The sequence below is a fragment of the Chenopodium album genome, chromosome 9 (genome assembly GCF_948465745.1).
Source record: "Chenopodium album chromosome 9, dcCheAlbu1.1, whole genome shotgun sequence".
NCBI classification, from domain to species: domain Eukaryota; kingdom Viridiplantae; phylum Streptophyta; class Magnoliopsida; order Caryophyllales; family Amaranthaceae; genus Chenopodium; species Chenopodium album.
The window spans coordinates 3,778,054-3,802,122 of record NC_137842.1 but is presented as its reverse complement, the minus strand read 5'-3'; the positions used below and the strand labels follow the sequence as shown (position 1 = coordinate 3,802,122).

Sequence of the window (24,069 nt, the reverse complement as noted above, 5' to 3'; positions counted from 1 at the left end):
CCAAGTCATCTTTGGTCTCCCTCTTCCTCGTTTAATCCCTCCATGGTCCCACTCTTCCACTCTTCGCACCGGTGCACCCTCGGGTCTCCGTCTTACATGTCCAAACCAACGCAGACGATTTTCCCTTAATTTATCTACAATGCCCGCCACACCTACTTTCTTGCGAATAACCTCATTTCTGATTCTATCTCTTAAAGTGTTTCCACACATCCACCTTAACATGCGCATTTCCGTAACCTCCATCTTTTTAATATGCTCTTTCTTAGAAGCCCAACATTCTGTACCATAGAGCAACACTGGTCTTATGGCAGTCCTGTAGAATTTTCCCTTCAACTTTAAGGGAATGCTGCGGTCGCATAGCACTCCCGTGGCCGCTCTCCATTTAAGCCACCCTGACTTAATCCTGTGGGTCACGTCTTGATCAATGTCACCATTCTTCTGGATGATCGACCCTAGGTACTTAAAACATTCACTCATGGTCAAATCCTTTCCATCCAAACTCACTACTTCATTGCTTGTCCCCCTCTGAGTGCCAAAACGACATACCAAATATTCAGTCTTACTCCGACTTAGCTTAAACCCTCTAGATTCCAACCTTTGCCTCCATTGCTCCAACTTGACATTAACCCCATCCTTAGTCTCATCCACCAAAACGATATCATCTGCGAACAGCATACACCATGGAACCTCATCTTGAATTGGTCTAGTTAATATATAATTAAATAAATTAATTAAATTCCTTGTCATGCGAAATCAACAGAGTCCTTAATCTCCAAGGAACAAAAATGGTGAGCTTTTTATAGTCCTTATTCTTACGTTTTTATCTCTTCTTTTCTTTCTCTCTCCTCCATTTCTAGCATTGCATTCTGAATGACAAGGTTTGTTTTTTTATTTTCTCTCTCTAAACTTCTTCAATTTTCTTCATTGGGTTGTTTTTGTTTTTTTTCGTAAGATGAATCATCAATTTGTTTATATGGGTATTGAAATTTTGAAATGGGTAATTTGCCTTTTTTTTTTTTTTTTTTTTTTAATGGGTGATTATTATTTTTAATTTTTTTTATTCTTTGAATTTGATTTTCTAAAGTGTTTGCATTTAATTGTGGTTACATTTATTGTGTTTTTGATGATGGTGGGCTATTTGCAGTTTTGATGATGATTGAATATGGTTTATAATGAGATATAATGTAATTTGTCAGTTTATAAAATTTACTTCACAAATGGGTTTTTATTGATTATACTCCGTATAATTCTTTGATTTTGATTTCTTGCATTTGATTTTATGCATTTATTGTAATTGTGATGATGATGAAGAATGGTGGGTTAATTACAGTTTTGATGATATAATTGACGATTGAACAATAAAAGAGTAAAAAGTTGGCACATTTCAAAGATGTCTGGGTTTGAGGGTGTACTTGTTTCTGATCCTCGGTTACAAAGTCAATTTACCCAAGTGGAGCTTCGCAGCCTCAAGTCTAAGGTTTTGAATTCTTTGACTTGACTGTTGTTAATTTGATCATCGTTGATGTTGTTGTAGTATAAGATGTTGTTATTTGATTAATTAATGTAGATGATATGTTTGCTTGATTGATGACATTAATATTGTGGGTTTGGTTTCAGTTTTCTGCGTTAAAGTTGCAATCTGGTCATGTTACGGTGTCGGATTTGCCACCAGTTTTTGCAAAACTTAAGGGTATTAATGGGATGTATACGGAGAATGAAGTGAGAGCTGCATTGGAGGATTCATATCCCGACTTGACACACGAGATTGATTTCGAATCTTTCCTAAGGGTAAGTTCCCTTGTATGTAATCATGCTGTATTGCAGAATTTTCCATAGACAAATATTTGTCATTTTTTTCTATGGTAGTTAGTTAGTTACTATGACTACAAATCGTTATATGGAATGACATTCTGTTGTTTATGTGTTTTTTCTTAGTTGGTTAATCAATTGCAATGCCATTATATGTAAGGAGTTAAAATCATTTGAAGTTTCTGTGGCATTGAGCAGGAATATCTTGGTTTTCAAGGCCGAGCTAGTGGGAAAGGTACTGGTTATAAACGAGCTACTTCCATACTCAGACAATCAACCACCACCCATTTCCATGTCATTAGTGAGTCAGAGAAGGAATCATATGTTACACACATTAACAATCATCTGGCGGAGGATCCCTTCTTGAAGAAATATCTTCCTATAGACCCAAAAACAAACCAGCTATTTGAACTTGTCAAAGATGGAGTTCTTCTTTGGTATACACTCATGGCTCCTGGATGTTCTTTGCATCAGTTTATAGCTGATTTTAGTTTGTAATCTTTGTTATTATTTGTTGGAAAGCTTTAAAACGTTACGTCTTTCTGCAGTAAGTTGATTAATCTTGCTGTGCCTGGGACGATAGATGAAAGAGCAATAAACACCAAAAAAACGCAAAATCCTTGGGAGAGAAATGAGAACCACACACTTTGTCTTAATTCCGCAAAGGCTATAGGCTGCACTGTTGTTAACATTGGCACGCAGGACTTGGTGGAGGGACGAGTAAGTTCTTAACAATTTGTTGTTGCATTTCTTGGTACATTTGAATAAAATTTACCGATGCTGATACATTTAATTGTCATCATGTAGCGTCATCTGGTTATGGGATTGATTTCTCAAATTATTAAGGTATTATTAAGGTCTTTAGCCTCTCTTACTTCATACTCATTGGAATTATGTCTCACAAACTAGGATTAGCTTACTATAGTATTGCTCGATTAATGCAATGCTCATAAATTTTTTTGGGAATCAGATTCAATTGCTAGCTGACCTTAATTTGAAGAAGACGCCTCAACTTGTGGAGTTGGTGGAGGATAATCAGGTCTGAAGCTTCTTTGACATCTTCAAACAGTGGTTATATATTTGCATCTAGCCATCAGGTTTATGATTGCGTAAACTGTTTTGCAGGATGTGGAGGAGCTCATGAATTTGCCACCAGATAAGGTCTTGTTGAAATGGATGAACTTCCAGCTGAAGAAATCAGGATACAAAAAGGAGGTGACAAATTTCTCCACTGATTTAAAGGTGAGCTCTTTAATGACCCTGAAAGTGATTTTCTATTTGACAGAACTTAAATATCTGTTATTTTTGCTTTATAGTAAATTAGTCAGTAGTTTATGTTGTTTACCTGAGGATGGTTCAATCTAGCTTCCTAGACTTTATGGTGGTTAATAAGTTAGTAGGATAATCTGTAAAATCAAGGGGAAGGTCGGGGAAGAGTAGGTTATTTCTGGAAACATGAAATATTTACAAACTAGGTGCATGAAAGAAACTATTTTACAAGCTTTTCATTAACTTTCAACTACCCGGTGATAAATCTAGTTCCTTATGGGAGTTAGATCTTTGAACTAAAAAGTATAGGCTGCCCATTCTGTATTTCTCGAGGAGAAATTACCCTTTTTTATTCATTAAGATTCTTTACCCTTTCCTGTAGTGAAATCTGGTAACCCTTATTATAGACCGGTGACTAGTGGGATGAGTGGCATCTGGGGCTAACTGTTGAAATACTTTTTCCAATGTACTACTTTTCGTTTGTTGTTAATTTGTGCTGCAATTATGTTAAGCACTATCATGTATAGTCTAGGAGAAACAGCTTATTCAAACTTCTCATTGCTTAGTATGTGATGATCTGATGGACATACACTTCATCATGTTCCTTAAGGACATAGTGTGCAGTTCGGAATTTCGGATTATCATTTATAGTATTGGAAAATTTTCTGGAGCATAATGTGGAAGCGTGGAAATTATTCGTAATATGACTCAGCCTAGAAATGTAACTAAAATATTTCATCAAAATTACTGGGCTGCTTGTCTGGTTATGTGTCCTGTTGCTAAAGGTGATAGAATGTTCAGTAATTGTTTTGAGATTGGAAGGAAGCTACTTAGCTGCAGTTGCAGGTAGAAGGTCATGTACAGTACATTTTAATTCCTTTGTGCCCTGCCTGAGGTAGAAGCCTTGTTACAGGCATTGGGTAATGAGTTAATAACATGGTGCAAACTGAGATTGGAAGGGGTTTTCTTCTGTGTATTAATGATTGGCAGAGATTCTTATGCATCATGAAACATCAACGAGTTGTTGCATCTGGGGAAAGCCAGTTTTGAAATCTTGTGCAATCAATCTGTTATATTTCTTTATTGCAATATTCCCTGACCTAAGCTAAAATTTTGATATTTGCATTTTTCCTTGGAATGTCAAATTTAATTATATGTCAGTTGGAAGGAACTGAAGCAATGCTACATGAAATTATAAAGATGTATCATATATACAGTTGATGGGTATATATGAAGCTGCATCTTATAGTTATCTCAGACTAGATGAGCAGCAATATTATAATAATTGTTTAACACACTAAATGGTCAAACAAATTTTACTTGTCCAGGATGGTGAAGCTTATGCTCATTTACTAAATGTACTTGCACCTGAACACAAAACCAACTCTACTTTGGAAACTAAAGATCCTACTCAAAGAGCAAAACTGATCGTGGAACAAGCAGGGAAATTGGATTGTAATAGATATATCAGTCCAAAGGATATTGTAGAGGGATCAACCAATTTAAATCTTACATTTGTTGCTCAAATTTTCCAACACAGGTAATTGTTTTGCCCACTATCTTTCTTTGAATAGTTTAGTTTAGCACGTGTAATTATTTGTGTCCACTTTCTCCTCTTAGCTTATTTCAGTTTAGCCCCAACCAACTTTTGTACTTATGTCTATAATAATATTTTGCACCAAGCTTTAAGTAGTTGAAATCAGGTCATAGGTACTATTTTAAAATTTCATCTCATTTGTTGGTAAGCAGTTTTTCATATTTCCAAACTGTTTGGAAATACTATGTCCATCACTACATATAAAGCTACTTTGTTGTCTCTTAATGTAACCTGGTTTCCCAAAATTGGAGTATATTCTTAGAGACTGAACACTGAAGTCGATGTTTTTTTTTTCACTCAAAAACCACAATGAAGTAAATCATGGCTTTGACATGGTTTTCATAGTTGATGTGCCAAATGGAAGTTGAACTGGTATATCACCAGGTTTAGTTTAATGGCATATTCTTTTTTATTATTATTTGGCAAAATGTTATTACTTTCGTTTTGGTGATTTAAAGGAGGAGAGGAGAGAGTTGGTTTCGTTTGCATTTGGAAAAGAAAGCCTTATCATAGATACCTTAGAGCTTTTTGACATTCATCATCATTGCACAGTCTTACGTGTAGAAAATGGAAAATTGGATGCAAGGATCTTTTCAATTTCTTCTCTCTCTCTCTCTCTCTCTTCTTTCTTTACTCTGTGAGTCTGTGCCATGACTCAGTTTTGCAAATGCAATTGTTGAATGCTTGTTAAGAGGTTGTGACTTGGCTTTGCAGAAATGGTCTGACTGCTGAGGTTGATACAGAGAAGATCTCCCTCACTAATGTTTTAGATGATGACTTGGAAACTTCGAGGGAAGAGAGATGCTTTCGACTCTGGATTAATAGTCTTGGAGTTTCATCATATGTCAATAATTTGTTTGAGGACGTTAGACAAGGGTAAGCTTCTTGTCTTGTGCTGTCGTATATAAAATAGTATGACTAGGCTGATATTTTATCCTCCTTTGCAGATGGGTGCTTTTGGAAGTATTGGATAAAGTTTTCCCAGGATCAGTCAACTGGAGACATGCTAATAAACCTCCTATCAAGATGCCATTCAAGAAAGTTGAAAATTGCAATCAAGTTATTGATATTGGAAAAAGATTGAACTTCTCCCTAGTTAACGTTGCTGGAAATGATATTGTACAAGGAAATAAAAAGCTCATTATAGGTTAGCTTGCATTTACCATTTTCTCCATATCCTTTTGATTAGAATATGAGTTCTTGGAGATGGTTGCAGCCATACTGTCAACTTTAACGCTTCAGCATGTATCTTGTTGATCATATGGAATACTGTCTTGAGGGCTTTGGTATAGGCTTTTGGATTCAATAGATTTTTTTCTTATCTTTGTTTTGAGTTTTTGGAGATGGAGACATGGAGTACATTCTAACTTTTTGTTTACTTTCTAAAACTGATAGTACCTTATGCTGTCTCTAGTAGAGGCCTTAGTGCCTTACCCACCAGTTCTTATGGCTTTCCAGTAAATGAAAAGATATTGCTGATTAGAAACTCTGCACTGATACTAGAAATTTTGGTATTGAAGTGGAACCTCTTTTACTCATCTAACCAAAGTGAAGAGAGTGAATTAATAGCTGCTTTAAAAGTTTGTTCTGAGCTAATTTAACTTGTAAAAAACCAAAGGCCTACTCTCCCTTTTTTTTTTTTTTTTTTTTTTTGGAGGGGGGGGGGGGGGGGGGGGGGGGGCAAAGCTCTGCTTTTGCTCATTTTACTGGTGCACTGCATATGATGCTATTTCGTATCCTGCTATCTTTAAACCTTGACCTATTGATTTAATTGTAGTCTGTTTCTCTCTGGTTTGGACAGTATACTTGTGCGAAGCAATTATTCTACCATTCTTTAAAAGATTCTCTCTTGTATGCTGCATCATGAGAAAAACATGAAAATTTGTAGAAAGATATAGATGTGTATAATTGGAGTACTTGCTGGTTCTCTCTCTATATCTTTCCGTGTATGACTTGTGGTTTTATACCCTTAATTTTCTGTGGGAAAGATATAGATGTCTATAATTGAGTACTTTGATTTGGGATAAAGGAACCATTTCATAATTGCAAAGATGGTGTGAGTGTATGACAGAACTGATGTCAAGCTGTTCATAACCCATAATATCTCTTTTTCTTGTTGATTGACTAACAAAAAATACTGTTTCCTTAGCTTTTAATGAAGCCAAGTAGTTGTGTGAGATTTTATTGCATATTTCTAAGCTTGATAACCACAAAATGACACACTACATCATAATGCATTAGTTTGGATCTTTGAAACCTAGCAACTAACCTATACAAATGTTATATTTTTCAGCTTTTCTCTGGCAGTTGATGAGGTTTACAATGCTCCAACTACTGAAAAATTTGAGATCTTTCTCACAAGGGAGAGAGATTACAGATGCACATATTCTTGAATGGGCAAACAAAAAGGTCAAGAGTTCAGGGAAATCTTCTCAGATAGATAGCTTCAAAGTACGTATGCTACAGTGGTTTTTGGTTACAAGATTATACTTCATATATCATTTTTTTTTTGGTAACCAAACTAATTAGAAGTTGAATGACATACAACTGAGATGAATTGATCTTTTACACTCGAATCTGAATTTTTTATTCAGGATAAAAGTCTATCTAGTGGGATATTTTTCCTGGAACTTCTTAGTGCAGTGGAGCCAAGAGTGGTTGATTGGACAGTTGTAACCAAAGGCGAAAATGGTACTTTTGTCTCTATGTGGACTGATGTTCAATGCTATTCTTTAAAATATGATTCTATGCATAGTTTTGTGTTTTTGAAAGAGGTACAAAATTTAATGCTATTGAATAAATTTTCTGTGACTGCAGATGAGGATAAGAAGCTGAATGCTTCTTACATAATCAGTGTTGCCAGAAAGCTTGGATGCTCTATATTTTTGTTGCCTGAGGATATCGTAGAGGTGAGAGCTGGAGTCCATTAACTTGGCGCTAACTTTTTGTTACTTCTCATCAATTTAACCTTATGATTATAGTTTTGTTTAATGGTGACGAGCAGGCCATCCGGATCAAGTTCGGTTTGGGTCATGATCATATTTATTGTCTATTATTTTAGATAGGGGATTCAACCAATCTCCGCCATATTACTTTTCAGGTCATGTCAATTTTGATTTAGGCCAAATCCTGATTACCTAGTTTCAGGAACATCGTTGTCTTTGACAAACTGTGCTTGGATGGAGTACCCTGGTCGATATAGCCAGTCCATTTCAGTTTCTTTGTTTTAAGCTGATTCTGTCAGAAACTCGGAAGTTTTTTATTTTTTTAATTTTTTAATTTATATTCAGTACTAATTCATCCTATTTAGAATTTTTCTCTTTTCGTGCGTATGCTGGAATTGTGTGCTTCAATCCTCATTTCTCTCAATTTGGTCTTTCGTTAGGTAGCCAGAAATAACAAAAATTTGTAGCTTCAGAATCAGATGTTATCTTACTATGCAATGCATTTCTTTGACAGGTAAATCAGAAGATGATACTCACCTTAACAGCAAGCATCATGTACTGGAGCCTTCAGAAAAAACCAGGGCAGCTGGCTGTTCTCGAAGAAACTGAAGATGCATCCCCTACAGCTGCTGAAGATTCAATTGACCTGGAAGATGTTTCCCCTACCGCTGCTGAAGATTCAATCGACCCTGAAGATGCCTCCCCTACCGCTGTTGATGATTTGACTGGCCCTGCTGAGGCTTCCCCAACTGCTGTTGAAGATTCAACCGACCCAGCTTCCCCTGCTGCTGTTGAAGATTCAACCTATCCTACTCAGGCTTCCCCTTCTGCTGCTGAAGGTTCAATAGACTCTGCTGAGGCATCCCAATCAGTAGTGGACCAGCCAAAGGAGAAATGAAGTTAGTGCAGAAAATATTTTTTGTGTCTGCCTCGATTTTTGTCTTTTCTGGGCTTAATTGAACGTAAAATATAAAATTAAACAAATTTTAGAAAAGGAAAAGTATCTGAAAAAAAGAAAATCAAATTTTGTTTTGGATATAGGAAAAATACACACTTGTTTTTCACAATGCTTGTAAACAATAGAAAAGAAGGGTATTTGCTCATGTAAACTTGAAAGCTTTGTGAATTAGATTTATTTTAATTTTTTTTGAAAGAAGCTTTGTGGATTAGATAAAAATATACATCGTGGCTACAATTATTGTATTAATTATATGCATAAAGTTTATACTAGGAAAACATTTCATGTGATATCGTTTTATCTTTCACTTAGATTTTTGTAGTAAAATTTTTAAGAACTTAAACAGTCGGAGAAGTATGATGACGATGTACTCCCATTCAATCTTTTTTGTTCTACTCACTTTTCATTTTAGGCCCTTTTTTTAAGCTCTACTCACTTTACTGTTTTCTTTTATACCCCTTTTACCATGATACCATCTTATACCCTTCAAATGCCATAATAATTGTACATTTTCACACTTTCTTACTTTATTCACCTTTGTCTTACACAAACTCACCTTTTTACATTTTCCCTCTTACTTTATCTTACACTCACTCACATTCTTCAACAATTTCTTAAATTGCGTGTCTATAATAAGTGAGTAGAACTTAAATTTATTACTCTATAATGTGTAAAAAAAAAAAAATCATAAATGTTATGAAGTAACTTGTGTCATTGTGTGAATGTCATACAATTATTGATCTTTTAGACAACACCATTAAATGAATAGGCAATATTTTCCAAACCTAGTAATCTATGTATGACTTGTGTATAGCTAGTAGAAGTAGCATGCTTCTACTATAGATACACAGTGAAATGCATTTGCAAATTCACCCCATTTTCTTATTTTCATCTGTAGTGCAATAATATTACAGATAGTAAAATACTTCCTTTGCTCTCTCTCTATATATATAAATTATAACATGTTATCAGCACCATCTTCAATCAGGTATACTTATACCGATTATCCAATTTTAGAAAGATTTCAATTTCTTTCACAAAATATATTTTGAGGAGTATGCTCTATAGTTGCCCATATGGGATCCTCTATACCAGAAACTCACATCTTTATATTTATTTAATTTTAGATTACACACTCACATCTTTATATTTATTTAATTTTAGATTACACACTTTTTATGTTTTTTTCAGTTTCGAACCCTTGACCTCATGAATAGATTAGGGTTCTGGGACCACTACGGCTTGCATCCCAGTGTGATACTTATTTCCGTTTATAAATATTAATAGTTTGATTACAATTATTTTACCAGTCTATTAGAACATTGTGTGATATTTTTACAGTTGTGTAAAACTACAATGGATAATTCACCCCCCTATAAAAGCGGATTACAACCCCCTTATTTCACCATACAAACCTTATCCCCTCCTTAAACTTTACCCAAATTATTTCCTCTTCTTCTTCCTACATTCACTCCGGCCACGCACCATGTTCCCCATCGACAACCGACAACCACCACACCCCATTACCTTTGAAGAAGATTTAAGGAAATTAAAGCTATACTTAGTTTTAATTATGGCCCTAGTAGTTTTATTAATGGCAATGATGATTTTCATCATTTTACATAAGTAGCGCTCGGTTTTTTTCGACAAAGGGAATTAATGCATGTAATCTCCGTAGTACTTCAAGTTTTTTTGTCTTCTAGGTAGATTATAAGTGCATTTTGTTATAATAAATGTTCCTTTTGTCTTATCATTAATGTATGTTATTATTATTATTATTATTATTATTATTATTATTATTATTATTATTATTATTATTATTATTATTATTATTATTATTATTATTATTATTATTATTATTATTATTATTTATTATTTTTTTTAATTATTATTATTATTATTATCATCTCAAAAACAAAAAGTCATACAACCTACAATAAATTAGTGGGAAGCCGAGATACAATCTGGGCCCCCACTCCTCTAGCTATAGCAAAGCCTACCCTAGTAAAAAAAATGAGTTGCAGCAGGAATAGTAGTAGTTATTGTTATTATTATTATTATTATTATTATTATTATTATTATTATTATTATTATTGTTGTCGTTATTGTTGTCTGTGAGGTAGGAATAGTAGTAGTATTTATTGTTAATATTATCTTTATTGTTGTTATTATTGTTGTTGTTGTTTAACTAACGTAATTATCATGCTTTATTTTAGCTTAATTTTATGTAAATCATAATACTAACCCAAGGGGGAGAAGCAAAATATGTTTTAAATGGCTTATTATTATTATAATTACTCTAATTATCACTTGCTTAATTGGCTTAATAATAATTATCGATTTGATTGTAGTTAAAATGGGAGACTTGATGAAAAGACAATTTGACGTATTAGACTTGTCCGGCCATAATTATCTTGAATGGACAGTTGATGCCCAAATGAATTTAAAGGCTCAGGGATTGGAACATACAATCAAAGAAATTACCATCCCAGAAAACGAAAAACATGCCCCTACTCAGGTTAAAGTTCCTACTGATCAAGAAAAAGCAAAAGCTATAGTTCTCTTAAGGCATCATTTACATAACAGTTTAAAAACTGAGTATTTAATGGTGGAAAATTCCAAAGAACTATGGGATAGCCTGAAAGGAAGATATGACCACCACAAAAGGGTACTACTTCCTTCAGCACAGTTTGAGTGGACAAACCTGAGATTTCAGGATTTTAAATCTGTCAGTGATTATAATTCATCACTATATTAAATTGTATCAATATTGAGATATTGTGATCAACCAGTCACTGAAGTGTAAATGATAGAGAAAACACTCTCTACATTCCATGCTAACAACATTGTATTGCAACATCAATACCGTGAAAGAGGTTTTGTAAAATATTCAAAGCTTATTTCTACATTATTGGTTGCTGAAAAGAATAATGATCTTCTGTTGAAGAATCACAACCTAAGACCAACTGGGTCTCAAGCATTCAATGAAACATATGTTGTAGAAAGCTCAAATCCACCCGAGACAAATGTTGCTCATAGAGGTGGACGTGGAAAATATAATAACCGTGGCAGAGGTCGTGGAAATTTCCGCGGACGTGGCCGTGGACGTGGTCATGGCCGTGGTAGAGGCCATTTCTCCCCTAGAAACAACACTCAAAGGGGCATCAACAAGGAAACAAAAATCAAGCCACCACAAAAGGAAAGGACACATGTTATAGATGTGGCATGACTGGACATTGGGGACGTACTTGTCGTACGGTCAAACATTTGGTAGAACTTTACCAGGCTTCTATTAAAGGGAAAGAAAAACATGCCGAAGCAAATTACGTTAATGAAGAAAATGTCCCTGGAACTAGCCTTGATGTGTCTGATTTCCTCATAGACAATGGTGAAGCTGGTGGTGAATTTACCTTTGGAGAGAATAATCATGTTTAGATAATTCATCAATTACTATGATATGTATTATGTTTTATTTATGTACTTTTCTTTTATGTTTTTCATGTTCGAGTTATGTACTTTTAACTTTTCATTATTAATAAAGGTTGTCCAGTTTAATTATCTTAAACTAATCTTATACTTATTATTTTATGAAGATATGGATCTGCCCAAAGTTGGTTCCAAATTTCAATGCCTTTTGGACAGTGGAACAACACACATTATTCTGAAGGATAGAAAATATTTTTCTAAGTTAAAGTTGTTTCAAGCAAATGTTAATACCATTTCTTGGTCAGCCAAGCTAATAGAAGGTTCTGGAAAAGCTTGCATAATACTCCCAAATGGAACAAAATTAATCATTAATGACGCTTTATATTCGAGTAAATCTCGAAGAAATCTTATAAGATTTAAAGATGTGCGTCAAAATGGTTTTCATTTAGAAACAATGATAGTGGATCAAAAGGAATATTTATGCCTCACGGCAGAAAAACATGGCAAGAAACATGTGTATGAGAAATTGCCAGCATATTCTTCAGGGTTATATCATATAGATATACGACCAGTTGAAATAAATTCGATATCTAACCAGAAGTTAGATAATAAGAATCTGCTAACTTTATGGCATGATCGTTTGGGTCATCCTGGTACAGGAATGATGCACAAGATAATAGCAAATTCAGTAGGACATTCAATTAGGAATGTCAAAATCCCTCGATCAGATGAATTAACATGCTCTGCATGTTCACTTGGCAAATTAATAATAAGGCCATCTATGAACAAAATTGCTACTGAATCTCCAACATTTTTAGAGAGGATTTAAGGAGACATTTGTGGACCAATTAATCCTGCATGTGGACCATTCCGATATTTTATGGTATTAATTAATGCCTCAACTCGATGGTCACATGTAAGTCTCTTGTCCATTTGAAATGTTGCTTTTGTAAAACTTCTTGCTCAAATTATTAAATTAAGGACACAATTTCCAGACCATACAATAAAAAGAATAAGGCTTGACAATGTTGGGGAATTTACATCATATCCCAAACATTTAATGATTATTGTATGTCAATTGGAATTGTTGTAGAACATCCAGTAGCTCATGTTCATACACAAAATGGCCTTGCTGAGTCATTAATTAAGAGGCTACAATTGATTACAAGGCCATTATTGATGAGATCAAAATTGCCTTCATCTGCTTGGCGTCATGCCATAATACATGCGACAACTCTTATTAGATTGAGACCAACTGCTTATCATAAGTTCTCACCACTACAATTAGTTTTTGGTCGAGAACCTAATGTCTCACATCTAAAAATTTTTGGTTGTGCGGTGTATGTTCCTATTGCTCCACCCCAACGAACGAAGATGGGTCCACAAAGAAGGCTGGGAATTTATGTTGGGTTTGAATCACCCTCCATAATTAAATATCTTGAACCAATGACCGGTGATTTATTTACGGCTTGATTTGCCGATTGTCATTTCAATTAGACAATATTCCCGGCCTTAGGGGGAGAGAAAGTGGACCCACGAAAGAAAGAAATAGAACTCATTTGGAATGCAACACAATTGTCAATGTTTGATCCACCAAAAAATATGTGTGAACAAGAAGTTTAGAAAATTGTTCATTTACAAAGCATTGCAAATCAGCTGCCTGATGCATTTATAGATACAAAGAAAGTGACAAAATCACATATACCAGCTGAAAATGCCCCTGCACGAATCGAAATTCCATCCGGTGATAAGATCACTGAAAAATGAATCTCTAGCACGCTAAAAGCGTGGAAGACCACTTGGTTCAAAAGACACTAAACCAAGAAAACTTAAAAGATCTGATGAGATCAACAATATTCCCCTTACGGAAGATCAAGAAAGACAAAATATAGATGAGAATAAAGAAAAAGATGATGATCCGAAAGGGGATGAACAAGATGACCAAGACATCGATAACAATGAAACTTCAATAAATTTTGTTTCTACCAGGAATTATTGGAATAGAAATGATGTTATCGTAAATGATATATTTGCATATTCCATTGCAATTGAAATGACATCTGACGAAAATGATAGTGAACCAAGAACAGTGGAAGAATGTCGTTGCAGGCATGATTGGCCAAAGTGGAAAGAGGCAATGCAGACAGAGTTAAGATCACTCGAAAAATGAGAAGTATTTGGCAAAATAACCCTTACACCAGAAGGTGTAAAGCCAGTTGGATACAAATGGGTATTTGTGAGAAAACGAAATGAGAAAAATGAAATTGTTAGGTACAAGGCAAGACTTGTGGCCCAAGGTTTTTCTCAAATTCCAGGGATTGATTATGAGGAGACATATTCTCCCGTAGTTGATGCAACTACGTTAAGATTTTTGGTAAGCTTGACAGTCTCAGAAGGACTAAAGATGCGATTAATGGATGTAGTGACCGCATATTTATATGGGTCACTCGATACAGACATTTATATGAAAGTCCCATATGGACTAAAATTACCAGAAAACCACAAGCCTAGACATTTGCTTTCCATAAAATTAAAAAGGTCACTTTATGGATTAAAACAGTCTGGAAGGATGTGGTATAATCGTCTTAGTGAATACCTTATGAAAGAAGAGTTCAAGAATAATCAAATCAGTCCTTGTGTTTTCATTAAGAGATCACAATCAGGGTTTGCAATTGTTGCAGTTTATGTTGATGACTTGAATATCATTGGAACTCCAAATGAACTTGAAAGAACTACAAAATACTTGATGAAAGAATTTGAGATGAAAGACCTTGGACAAACTAAATTTTGTCTTGGATTGCAAATTGAGCACTTAAATAATGGTATTTTTGTCCATCTGTCTAACTACACTGAAAGAGTGTTAAAACGTTTTTTCATGGACAAAGCGACCTCAACAAACACCCTGATGATTGTTCGGTCTGTGAATATGAAATATGATCCATTTAGACCTCGAGAAGAAAACGAGGATGTCCTTGGTCTTGAAGTACCATATCTAAGTGCAATTGGGGCTCTAATGTATCTACCTAACAATACTAGACCAGACATAGCTTTTTCTGTGAATTTGTTAGCCAGGTTTAGCAACGCACCAACGAAGAGACACTGGAAAGGAGTAAAACACTTATTGCGATATCTACGAGGAACGAAAGATCTTAGTTTGTTTTATCAATCAAGGCAAGATGCCACCCTCATCGGATATGCAGATGTTGGATATCTATCAGACCCACAAAATGTCAAGTCACAAACTGGATATCTGTTCACCTATGGTGGAACTGCAATTTCTTGGAAATCAACAAAGCAAACCTTGACTGCGACATCATCAAATCATTTATGAAGCAGGACGTGAGTGTGTATGGCTAAGATCAATGATCGGCAATATTCAAGAAGAATGTGGGATGAAAGAAGTAACTGAAAATCCAATCATCATTTACGAAGACAATACTGCATGCATCGCGCAAGTGATTGACGGGTACATCAAAGGTGATAGGACAAAGCATCTATCACCAAAATTGTTCTTTACACACGATTTACAGAAGGAAGGGAAGATAAATGTCCAACAGATCCAATCATGTGATAATTTTGCAGACTTGTTTACAAAGTCCTTACCTTCAAAGAGTTTTGAGCGGTTGGTTCACAAGATTGGAATGCGTCATCTTCATAAGTTACATTAAAATCAGGGAGAGTATTATATGCACTGCACTCTTTTTCCCTTCGATCAGGTTTTTATCCCAATGGGTTTTTCCTGACAAGGATTTTAATGAGGCAGTACACTACAGCATATAATAGAATACTGTTTTTCTTTTCCCTAGCAAGATTTTAATAAGACAACATTTACTCAACTTTGTGTGGACATTCAAGGAGGAGTGTTATGAAATAACTTGTGTCATTGTGTGAATGCCACACAATTATTGATCTTTTAGACAACACCATTAAATGCATAGGCAATATTTTCCAAACCTAGTAATTTATGTATGACTTGTGTATAGCTAGTAGAAGTAGCATGTTTCTACTATAAATACACGGTGAAATGCATTTGTAAATTCACCCCATTTTCTCATTTTCATCTGTAGTGCAATAATATTACAGATAGTAAAATACTTCCTTTGCTCTCTCTCTATATATATATAAATTATAACAATAAAAGTATTTATGAAGACTTAAAAGTATTACTCCTTTTTTATCAAAAAAAAAAAAAAAGTATTACTCCTTTACACCAAAAAAAAAAAAAAAGATCTCTTTTCATATCTTTTTATTTGTGATTTTGTCCCATTTGACTTTTGCACACTTTTTGATGCACATACTTGGGTTTTATTATCTTCAACTGAGGTAATCCATACTACAAAAGTTGACAAAACCAAACAAATACTCCGTACATTATTTCTGATAATGTATCATAAATTCTCAAGGTAAAAATTCTTCTAGTACAAACAAAAAGGAATCGAGGTAATAATTAATACACAGCTATGAAAACTTCAAACTTTGTCATCCATATTCTGTATGTTCAAAAAAACAGAATTTTAGAACAAATTGGAGTTCCCTTTGATGGAGGATGGAAGAATGAGGGAGATGACATGAGTGTATACAGGTTCTGTTCATCAAAAGCAACGGCATAAACTTAAGATATTCCATTTCATGTATCGTGGTAAAAAGAATGATGAGAGTATACAAGCACAAGTCACTAAACCTAACTTTGGCCATAGTATAACTACTTACTGACACTGCAGCTTTCGGCCTTATGAGTGCACCTGAACATCACTCAGATGGGATTTCTATTACTATGATAACAATTTATGTATTCACAATTGCATGTTAAGAAATATTATAACAAACTTCTATTACACCATCATTGAGCAATCTATTGTCTAGTCGATGGAATCAGACATCTCTTGTTCTTGTTCCGCAGTTTGCATCAGCATCTCAAGTCGCTTGTCAAAAAGCAAGGCACTCTCATCTCTTTCATCCAGCTCGGCAGCTTCAATCTCAAGCCACTTCTCTCGCAAATCATCAAGAATATTACCCTGGTCACTGTGTCCTCCTGCTCCTGGGGCACTAGGAGCAGTGGTTCGGAGGGAGGAGTCTCCTGATGGTGGAGGAAGAGTCAAAAGCATGGCTCGGAATTCTCGTGTATCAGCAAATGTCTCAAAGTTACATGCCATTGCATCCAGACAGTATTCCCTAATCTTCAGGACACCATACCTGTATAGGCAGGCAGGCAGCCAAGTTAGCAAGATAGATACTGAGCTGCTAGTTTAATACTACGTGAAAAAGATTCGTCCAGAATTTCCTTTCTTGGTTCCTTTTTATAAGGCAGAGCTTAGTGAAGAAGCTACAGACTAATCACCCTTTAAATTGCAACAGAAACCAGAAAAAAGAGTAATACAAAGTGAAAAGTGAAATCTTAGCTCTAAAACCCACCAAACTCAGACAAAGGTAAAACCCAAACCCAGATCCAGGCCTAGGCATGTCCTTCCCAAATGAAGGGAAGATGAGAAGACATTGCAGTGAGCAAAAGTTATATGACGCAAGGACATCCTAGCTGTGATTTGTTACAGAAAGGAACATGGAGATTCAAGTTCATGAAAGGATGTTACAAGGAATAACTGAATTTTCATACAATGTCCACAGCCAATTATGAGAATTTCTCTTCATTTAGAATACTACACAGGTTCTCAAAGGGAACATAAAAAGGTATCCATGTCTGATACATCTATGATTACATGGTTGTCGTGCTAGTCAGATATCAGAACAACAACAAATTGAATCACTCAACTCAGTTCATGTAGCAGTACCCACCAAGACATCTCAACTAAATAACATGGATACATAATGCATACTGATGTCTGTATGACAAGAAAAGATAATATACCAATTCAATATAATTCGAACTCAAATCAAATAGTGTACTTTCGAGTAAGAAATAGTAAGTTTTGTGGGAGGGGGCCTGAGATCAGATCCAATAAATAATGATGATAAGAATTATATTACACAAACTTTTAAAAAAATCGGGTGTACAATAATTATTGTACATCCATTTTAAATCTCTCTTAAAGTGATCAAAAGTTACCCCTAAAATGAATAAAAGTTACCCTAATATGTATAAAAGTAACCCAATACAAATAAAAATAATCTACGTTTTATTGGTAAAGAATCACATTTTAAATGACTAAAATTTAATTATTAGTGATTGAAAGTAATTTTATCACCTTTATAAAACTTTTCTTGTTTGATTTATAAAAAAAATCATATTATGTTCAAAGTTACCCAAAAAAAGGCAAAAAGTTGCCCTAAATTGGCTTAAAGTTACCCCTATACTGCTCGATGTACACTAATATTAGTGTAAACCGGATGTATACAAAAGTTTTTTATTATATTAATACAGTAAAGACTTTTTTTTTTTTCCTGGCACGGTCAAAATGAAGATATTTTAACCAAAAGTAACAAATTTGGAACTGCCTGAGATGAGCCTAAGGCCCTAATCTGTTCGAATTTTTTTGAATTATTTCAGACAACTAGACAAGATAAGTTCAAATAAGTTAACTACAAGTAAAATAATTCAGACATAATAAGTCGATTAGAATAGAGCCTAATTAACCCAAAATGACCTTACTACCAAGTACCAACAGTAGTCTATAGTATTATATGTGTTTTTTTAAAATCTGCAAAATCACAATAACAAGACACTATGATAGGCGGCAGCCTTGGCCATGTGATAAAAGCATAATCCATAGGTTTATTCTTTGAATTGTCCACGAGTCATTATGGGGAATAAACATAGTAATAATTAACACGCCTTCAAGCCTGTCAAAAAAAGATCATATTTTTTTTATCAACATATCAAACACATACTTGTGTGTGCTTAGTGTATCCATGTAGGACACATTAGGCACACATGACATCAATTGTCTAGCGTGAATGTTCAACCTAGTATCTGAACTGGAAGTCATAACTATATCTCTAGTAAACCATGAGTATCCCCTATGCAAATCACATTAATAATACATTTTGCGATACTTTATTCTAATAAATAAATAAAACTTGCAGGCAGACAAAGGAACAAGGCATGAAACTTGAGCTGATGCATCTGGTGTACTTAGTGAAGATAAGAATATGAGATACTTTAACAATGAAGTACTTACATATCTGCTAATAGCAGCCAATGGCATAGTTCCGAAGGTGAGGCCATTTCTAGGTGTGGGAGTAGTGCATCAGCTACAGCACGCTTTAGGGGAAATAACAGATATCTTGAAGCAGCATCAAATAATTCCTCAGCCTGATAAGATGAAATGTCAAGAATTACAGAAAAGGGAAAAAATCTACACACAAAAGTTTCAAAATTTAAGCATCTTACGGTCTTACCTGTCGAGGTTCCACATTTTTTAAACCATCAGTGTACCTTGAACCAATGAGATGAGTACAAAATTAGCATATGCCAAAGAGGATAAGAAATGTGCGTAACAGGACTCGCCAAATCAGACCATGCTTGTGTAGACTAACGGTCAAATGCAACCATACTAAAATTAGAGAAGGATCCAAGAAGTCTAATGTAGCAGCATACGAATCCCACCCTAAAATAACGACTACCAGTACATGAATAGTAAACCATATAACCATAATCAACCATGTGATATGTAGTATGTACAAAGAAATTAGTAACAGCCTTCACGAACCTACAATAAGTTAGATCGCTAATAAGCAATTCACCACAATTAGTACTAAACAAAGTATACGTGCAGCAAAATGCAGAAATGGGAGAAAAAGCACATACATATATTCTATCATTTTCTCAAATGCCTCATGGCTTAGATCATGCTCTTCGAGACAGGGAAGGGCATGACTAAGCAAGTCATCATTGACCTCCAGGAAATCATCCATCCTGGATATTCTTGTTTTGAAATACTCTGATCTGGAAGCCAATATGACTTGATGACAACGGAAAACCCGTCCATCAACTCGAACGGTTATATCAGCAAGATCATCTTCATGCTCATGGATTTGTAATCTACCAACAGAAGTTACTAAGCTATCAGCAACATTATCAAAATCCTGTTCCATAGAGGAATTGGTCAAGGAGAGTAGAAGAATATGATGTAAAGCAGCAGGAAGACGGTCTTCCTCGGGAAGGGACAAACCCTGCAATATAAAACGTCTCTGAGAACTGTCTACTTCTCGCAAAGCCTTGAAGTCTGTGAATCTTTGATGATTTAGTTCTTTCTCAATTACTCTCCGTAATGCTTCACAATGACACACACTGCAAATTCTGACTAAGTCTTCCATGTCATCTACTGCAACCTCTAGCCGGTCAGAATAAAAGAAGTGGAGAAGGCTGTAGAGAGCAGGGTGAGATAGTTTTTCCTTTGAGAATCGTACTTCTCTTCGATCCTTCCAAACAGTCTCAAATTTTTTTTTGAAGTATGGTGACCGGGCACTTAAAATTACTCTATGAGCTTCTATGGGCCTACCATGCACATAAAATACAATATCTGGAGGAAAGTGATTGTAATTGGGTCCATCCAGCATCGAAGAGCCTGCAGAGCAAAAGATAAACAGAATGTCAAATACCCTAATTCTAAAAGTTAGATGGCATACAACTTCATGAAGAATTTATGACCAAAAACATCCACAAGCGTTCAAATAGCAAGGATGCAATGAGTATTGGGGAGAAAATGGTATTTCAATTCATGAACATCAAGGAGAAATTTAATTTGAATATTACTCCCTCCGTTTCGTATTAATTGTAACACTTTCCTTTTACATCCGTTTCATATTAATTGCAACACTTCTATATTTGGAAAGGACCCACCATTATTTTATAATTTCTCTCTCCCACTAAACCCACTTTCACAAATATTTACTATTTCTCTTTCCTACCAACCCCACTTACACTACTTTTGTTATTATTTCTCTCTCCTAATAACAATACTTTATATTATAAAAAAAAAAAATCCTATTTTGGGCTCCCACCCTATTTTCTTAAACTTTGTGAACACCCTATTATTTGCGATCAATACGAAACAGAGGGATTACTCATTCTTTATCTCTGAGAGCTCTGGGAGAGGATGGTGGCTGGAACCAGGTGTAATACCAAAAACTAATGAGCACAGATCTCTTCAAAAATATACCTTATAGTTTTTACAGGAAACATCTATGACAAGTCCATAGGTCATATAGTCGAACCAAGGACCTCAGAAAAACCCTTAAAATATCCACAAACTGAGCAAAAGAATCTTAGGTGCAAAATTCCAGAATTTTCTCTCTCTTGTTCATATTAAAGCTGTAATTTTTTTTAATATGAGAATTTTGATTTTATCTCTACAAGTAAAGGTTCTGATGCTCAGGCGTTAAGGACTGTGACCTCCACAGGCTATTACCTTCATCAATACTATAATTTGAAAGAGAAAAATAAACATCATTCCACCCTCCCTTGGTCCCTCCACAACCTTACCACACCCTGTACGTCCAGTCCTGAACTGTAATAACTTAATTGTCCTGATGGAATTAGAAATGTGGAGTACTGTAATTAAATTAGGAAACAGGTTTGACTCCCCAAGGTCTGGTTGTCCACAGAAAAATGTATGCAAACAGAGCAATTCCTGGCCTTAATTACTCATATTATTAAACAAATATCACCTTTCCCATCCTCTGCTCACCTCTCCAACAGAATGATGAAACCATGTAATTACTTGCTTATAAAATACATCAACATATTTGTCAATTCTGTTCATAGGAAGTCAGCCATTTCCAAGTACAGATGCACCACAAGAAAATACCTGATACTACCTCCTTTTTTAATCACAAAATTGGAACTTGGATATTTACACTATTCACATAAATTCCTTAGACTGTCTTTTGTGAATTATACGTTAGAAGAAACATAGTAATGTGGAACTTGTTTGATTTTTCTCGATATATACTTTCCAAGTATCGCCTTTTATATAACTTTAACTTAATTAGTAACGGTAGAAAATGTGCATTGGCAAGTGTAAAACTCCACCATTGCAATTAAAAAAGAATGGAGGAAGTATCACTTCTATAATACTACCTCCGTTTTTATTTAGTTGACACATTTTGACTTTAACACTATTCACACACCTCCCTTTGACCGTGTTTTGTGCTTTATACGTAATGAGAAAAATATAGTCATGTGGGATCTTGTTAGATTCGTCACGTTATATACTTTCAAAATATCAACTTTTCATAATTTTTGCTTATCAATAATTAAAGATATTAATGATTGAATAAGTGCATTGGCAAACGTGACTAAAGAAACCTGTCAACTAAAAAGAAACGAAGGAAGTACTACGAATAGAAAAGCTATAACTAGTTTCTCCAGCAAAACTCCAAGAATGGAATGTCATGAACTGAAGTTTGCAATCAAATTCTAAATTCAGCTGCCACTTTATTCATGCCAAGCTTTCATAGTTCATAGTCAAATAAATCCATTCCTAAAGTTTTCTCACTTATTGGCAACACCTTCATATGTATGCACTAGTGAGACAACCAACCCATTATTTGGCTCCTCAACTAGGTATCATTCCCCTAATAATTGTTGATCAGATGGGCAAACAAATGGATATGATAAGCATAGTATCACCACGAAACTAGCTTTCCACTGCCAAAGTACCAACAATTTAGCACCCAATCTTTTACAATCCATTTTGGGTCGATTAAAGTTATTGTCCTTCATTTGACATCTTAACATACCATGCTTTTCACAAACAAACCAACAACTAATATTGTATCATATATCATCTTATCCAAATCACGTACTCCTATAATTCTCAAAAAAGGCAAAACATTGATAAATTTATCAAAAAAAATCTAAAAACATCAAGCAAAAAAACTCATAAAAATCACAATTCAAAAGCAGATAAACAAAAACTGACCAGAAAACTGAAGCTGACTATCAGACAGTTCCAAATTATCCCGGTTCGCGGTACACCCAAGAAAAGTCTCCCTCAAAGCGGCCTGAAGCGGTCCAAGGGGAGGCGGGCGAGCCTCGAACGCCTTAAGAAGCTTCCTAACCTTCAAGTTAAGGGCAGCATAATGACAACGATCACCATCAAAAGTATGTTCATCACAAATGGCGCCATTTTCAAGAAGCATACGAGCAGCTTCAAGATGACCAGCTAAACAAGCATAGTAAAGTGCCACTGAATCCCACTGATCTCTGGCATTGACATTAACACCAGATTCAAGGAGATATCGAAGGCGGTCGACGTCTCCGGCTCGAGCCGCCTCGAATACGTCTCCATATGGGACTTTCTTTATGGGAAGGGATGAATTGAAATCTTCTGGACTTAGGTCTATGTTTGAGAGATCATTGCTTTGAGGGGTTGGTTTTGACATTGAAATGGGGTTTTTGGATTGAAATGGGGTTTTGTAAGAGATGAAATTGTGGGGTTTTTGAGGGGTTTAAGGGGAAGAAGATGATGAGGATTTTGCAGAGTGATGAAAATGGTGGGGTTTTTCTGGGTTTGGATGATGGTTGCAGGAAGCTGGCAAAATGCAGGGGTTTATTGAATTTTAGTATTGTAGTTTGTTGTGAATTTGTGATTTTTGATAACAAAAGTGAATCGCTAAACGTCACCCACAAAATTAATCAAACTCTGTCGTTATTTTGGTGTGAATGGACCATTACACCCTGATTATATTCTCTCCCATTTCTTCTCGCGCCCTACGCCTTATACCACCACCACGACCATTGTTGTCAGCCAACACCACCAATTTGATCAACCACCACCATCAATAACGGCGGCAGCTAGCGAAACCCCGTCTTAAGGCCTGTTCACTTCAGCTTAATTTCAGTTCAACTCCAATTAGTTCAGTTCAGTTAAGTTCAGCTCCTATCAGTTAAGTTACGTTTAGTTCAACTCCTAATTTTCTTCTCTCATAAAATATTTATTTCAGCTCTATTCAGTTTAGTTCAGCTCCAATCAGTTCAATTCAGTTCAGTAAATATGAATAAGCCCTTAGTGGTCCTTTATTTTTTTTGTAAACTAAATTGAATTAATATACTATGATACTCACTCCTATTTAAATTAACTAATATATATCTCGATCAATTTGTG

At 35.1% G+C, this 24,069-nt stretch overlaps 2 protein-coding genes across 3 annotated transcripts; one reads left to right on the top strand and one right to left on the bottom strand.

Moving 5' to 3' along the window:
• Positions 1-734: 734 nt before the first annotated feature.
• On the top strand, positions 735-8,927 carry LOC145559412 (fimbrin-4-like). 2 transcript variants are annotated; one of them, XM_081620837.1, is made up of 15 exons: positions 735-788; positions 1,331-1,477; positions 1,618-1,788; positions 2,008-2,246; positions 2,358-2,529; positions 2,617-2,655; positions 2,780-2,848; positions 2,935-3,051; positions 4,407-4,618; positions 5,390-5,551; positions 5,623-5,822; positions 6,969-7,126; positions 7,270-7,366; positions 7,493-7,584; positions 8,135-8,927. In XM_081620837.1, exons 2-15 carry the CDS (start codon positions 1,391-1,393, stop codon positions 8,516-8,518), a joined length of 2,199 nt encoding a protein of 732 aa, XP_081476963.1. In that variant the 5' UTR covers positions 735-788; positions 1,331-1,390; the 3' UTR covers positions 8,519-8,927. The 2 variants fall into 2 exon arrangements, with proteins under 2 accessions (XP_081476963.1, XP_081476964.1); XM_081620838.1 differs by having other exon boundaries at positions 777-1,477.
• Positions 8,928-16,616: 7,689 nt separating this feature from the next.
• On the bottom strand, positions 16,617-23,545 carry LOC145559411 (BTB/POZ domain-containing protein At2g04740-like). The gene is made up of 5 exons (XM_081620835.1): positions 22,885-23,545; positions 19,767-20,526; positions 19,358-19,394; positions 19,138-19,271; positions 16,617-17,197 (listed from the first exon to the last, which is right to left on the bottom strand). The coding sequence occupies exons 1-5, from the start codon at positions 23,345-23,347 to the stop codon at positions 16,864-16,866; spliced, it is 1,728 nt and encodes a 575-aa protein (XP_081476961.1). The 5' UTR covers positions 23,348-23,545; the 3' UTR covers positions 16,617-16,863.
• Positions 23,546-24,069: the final 524 nt, after the last annotated feature.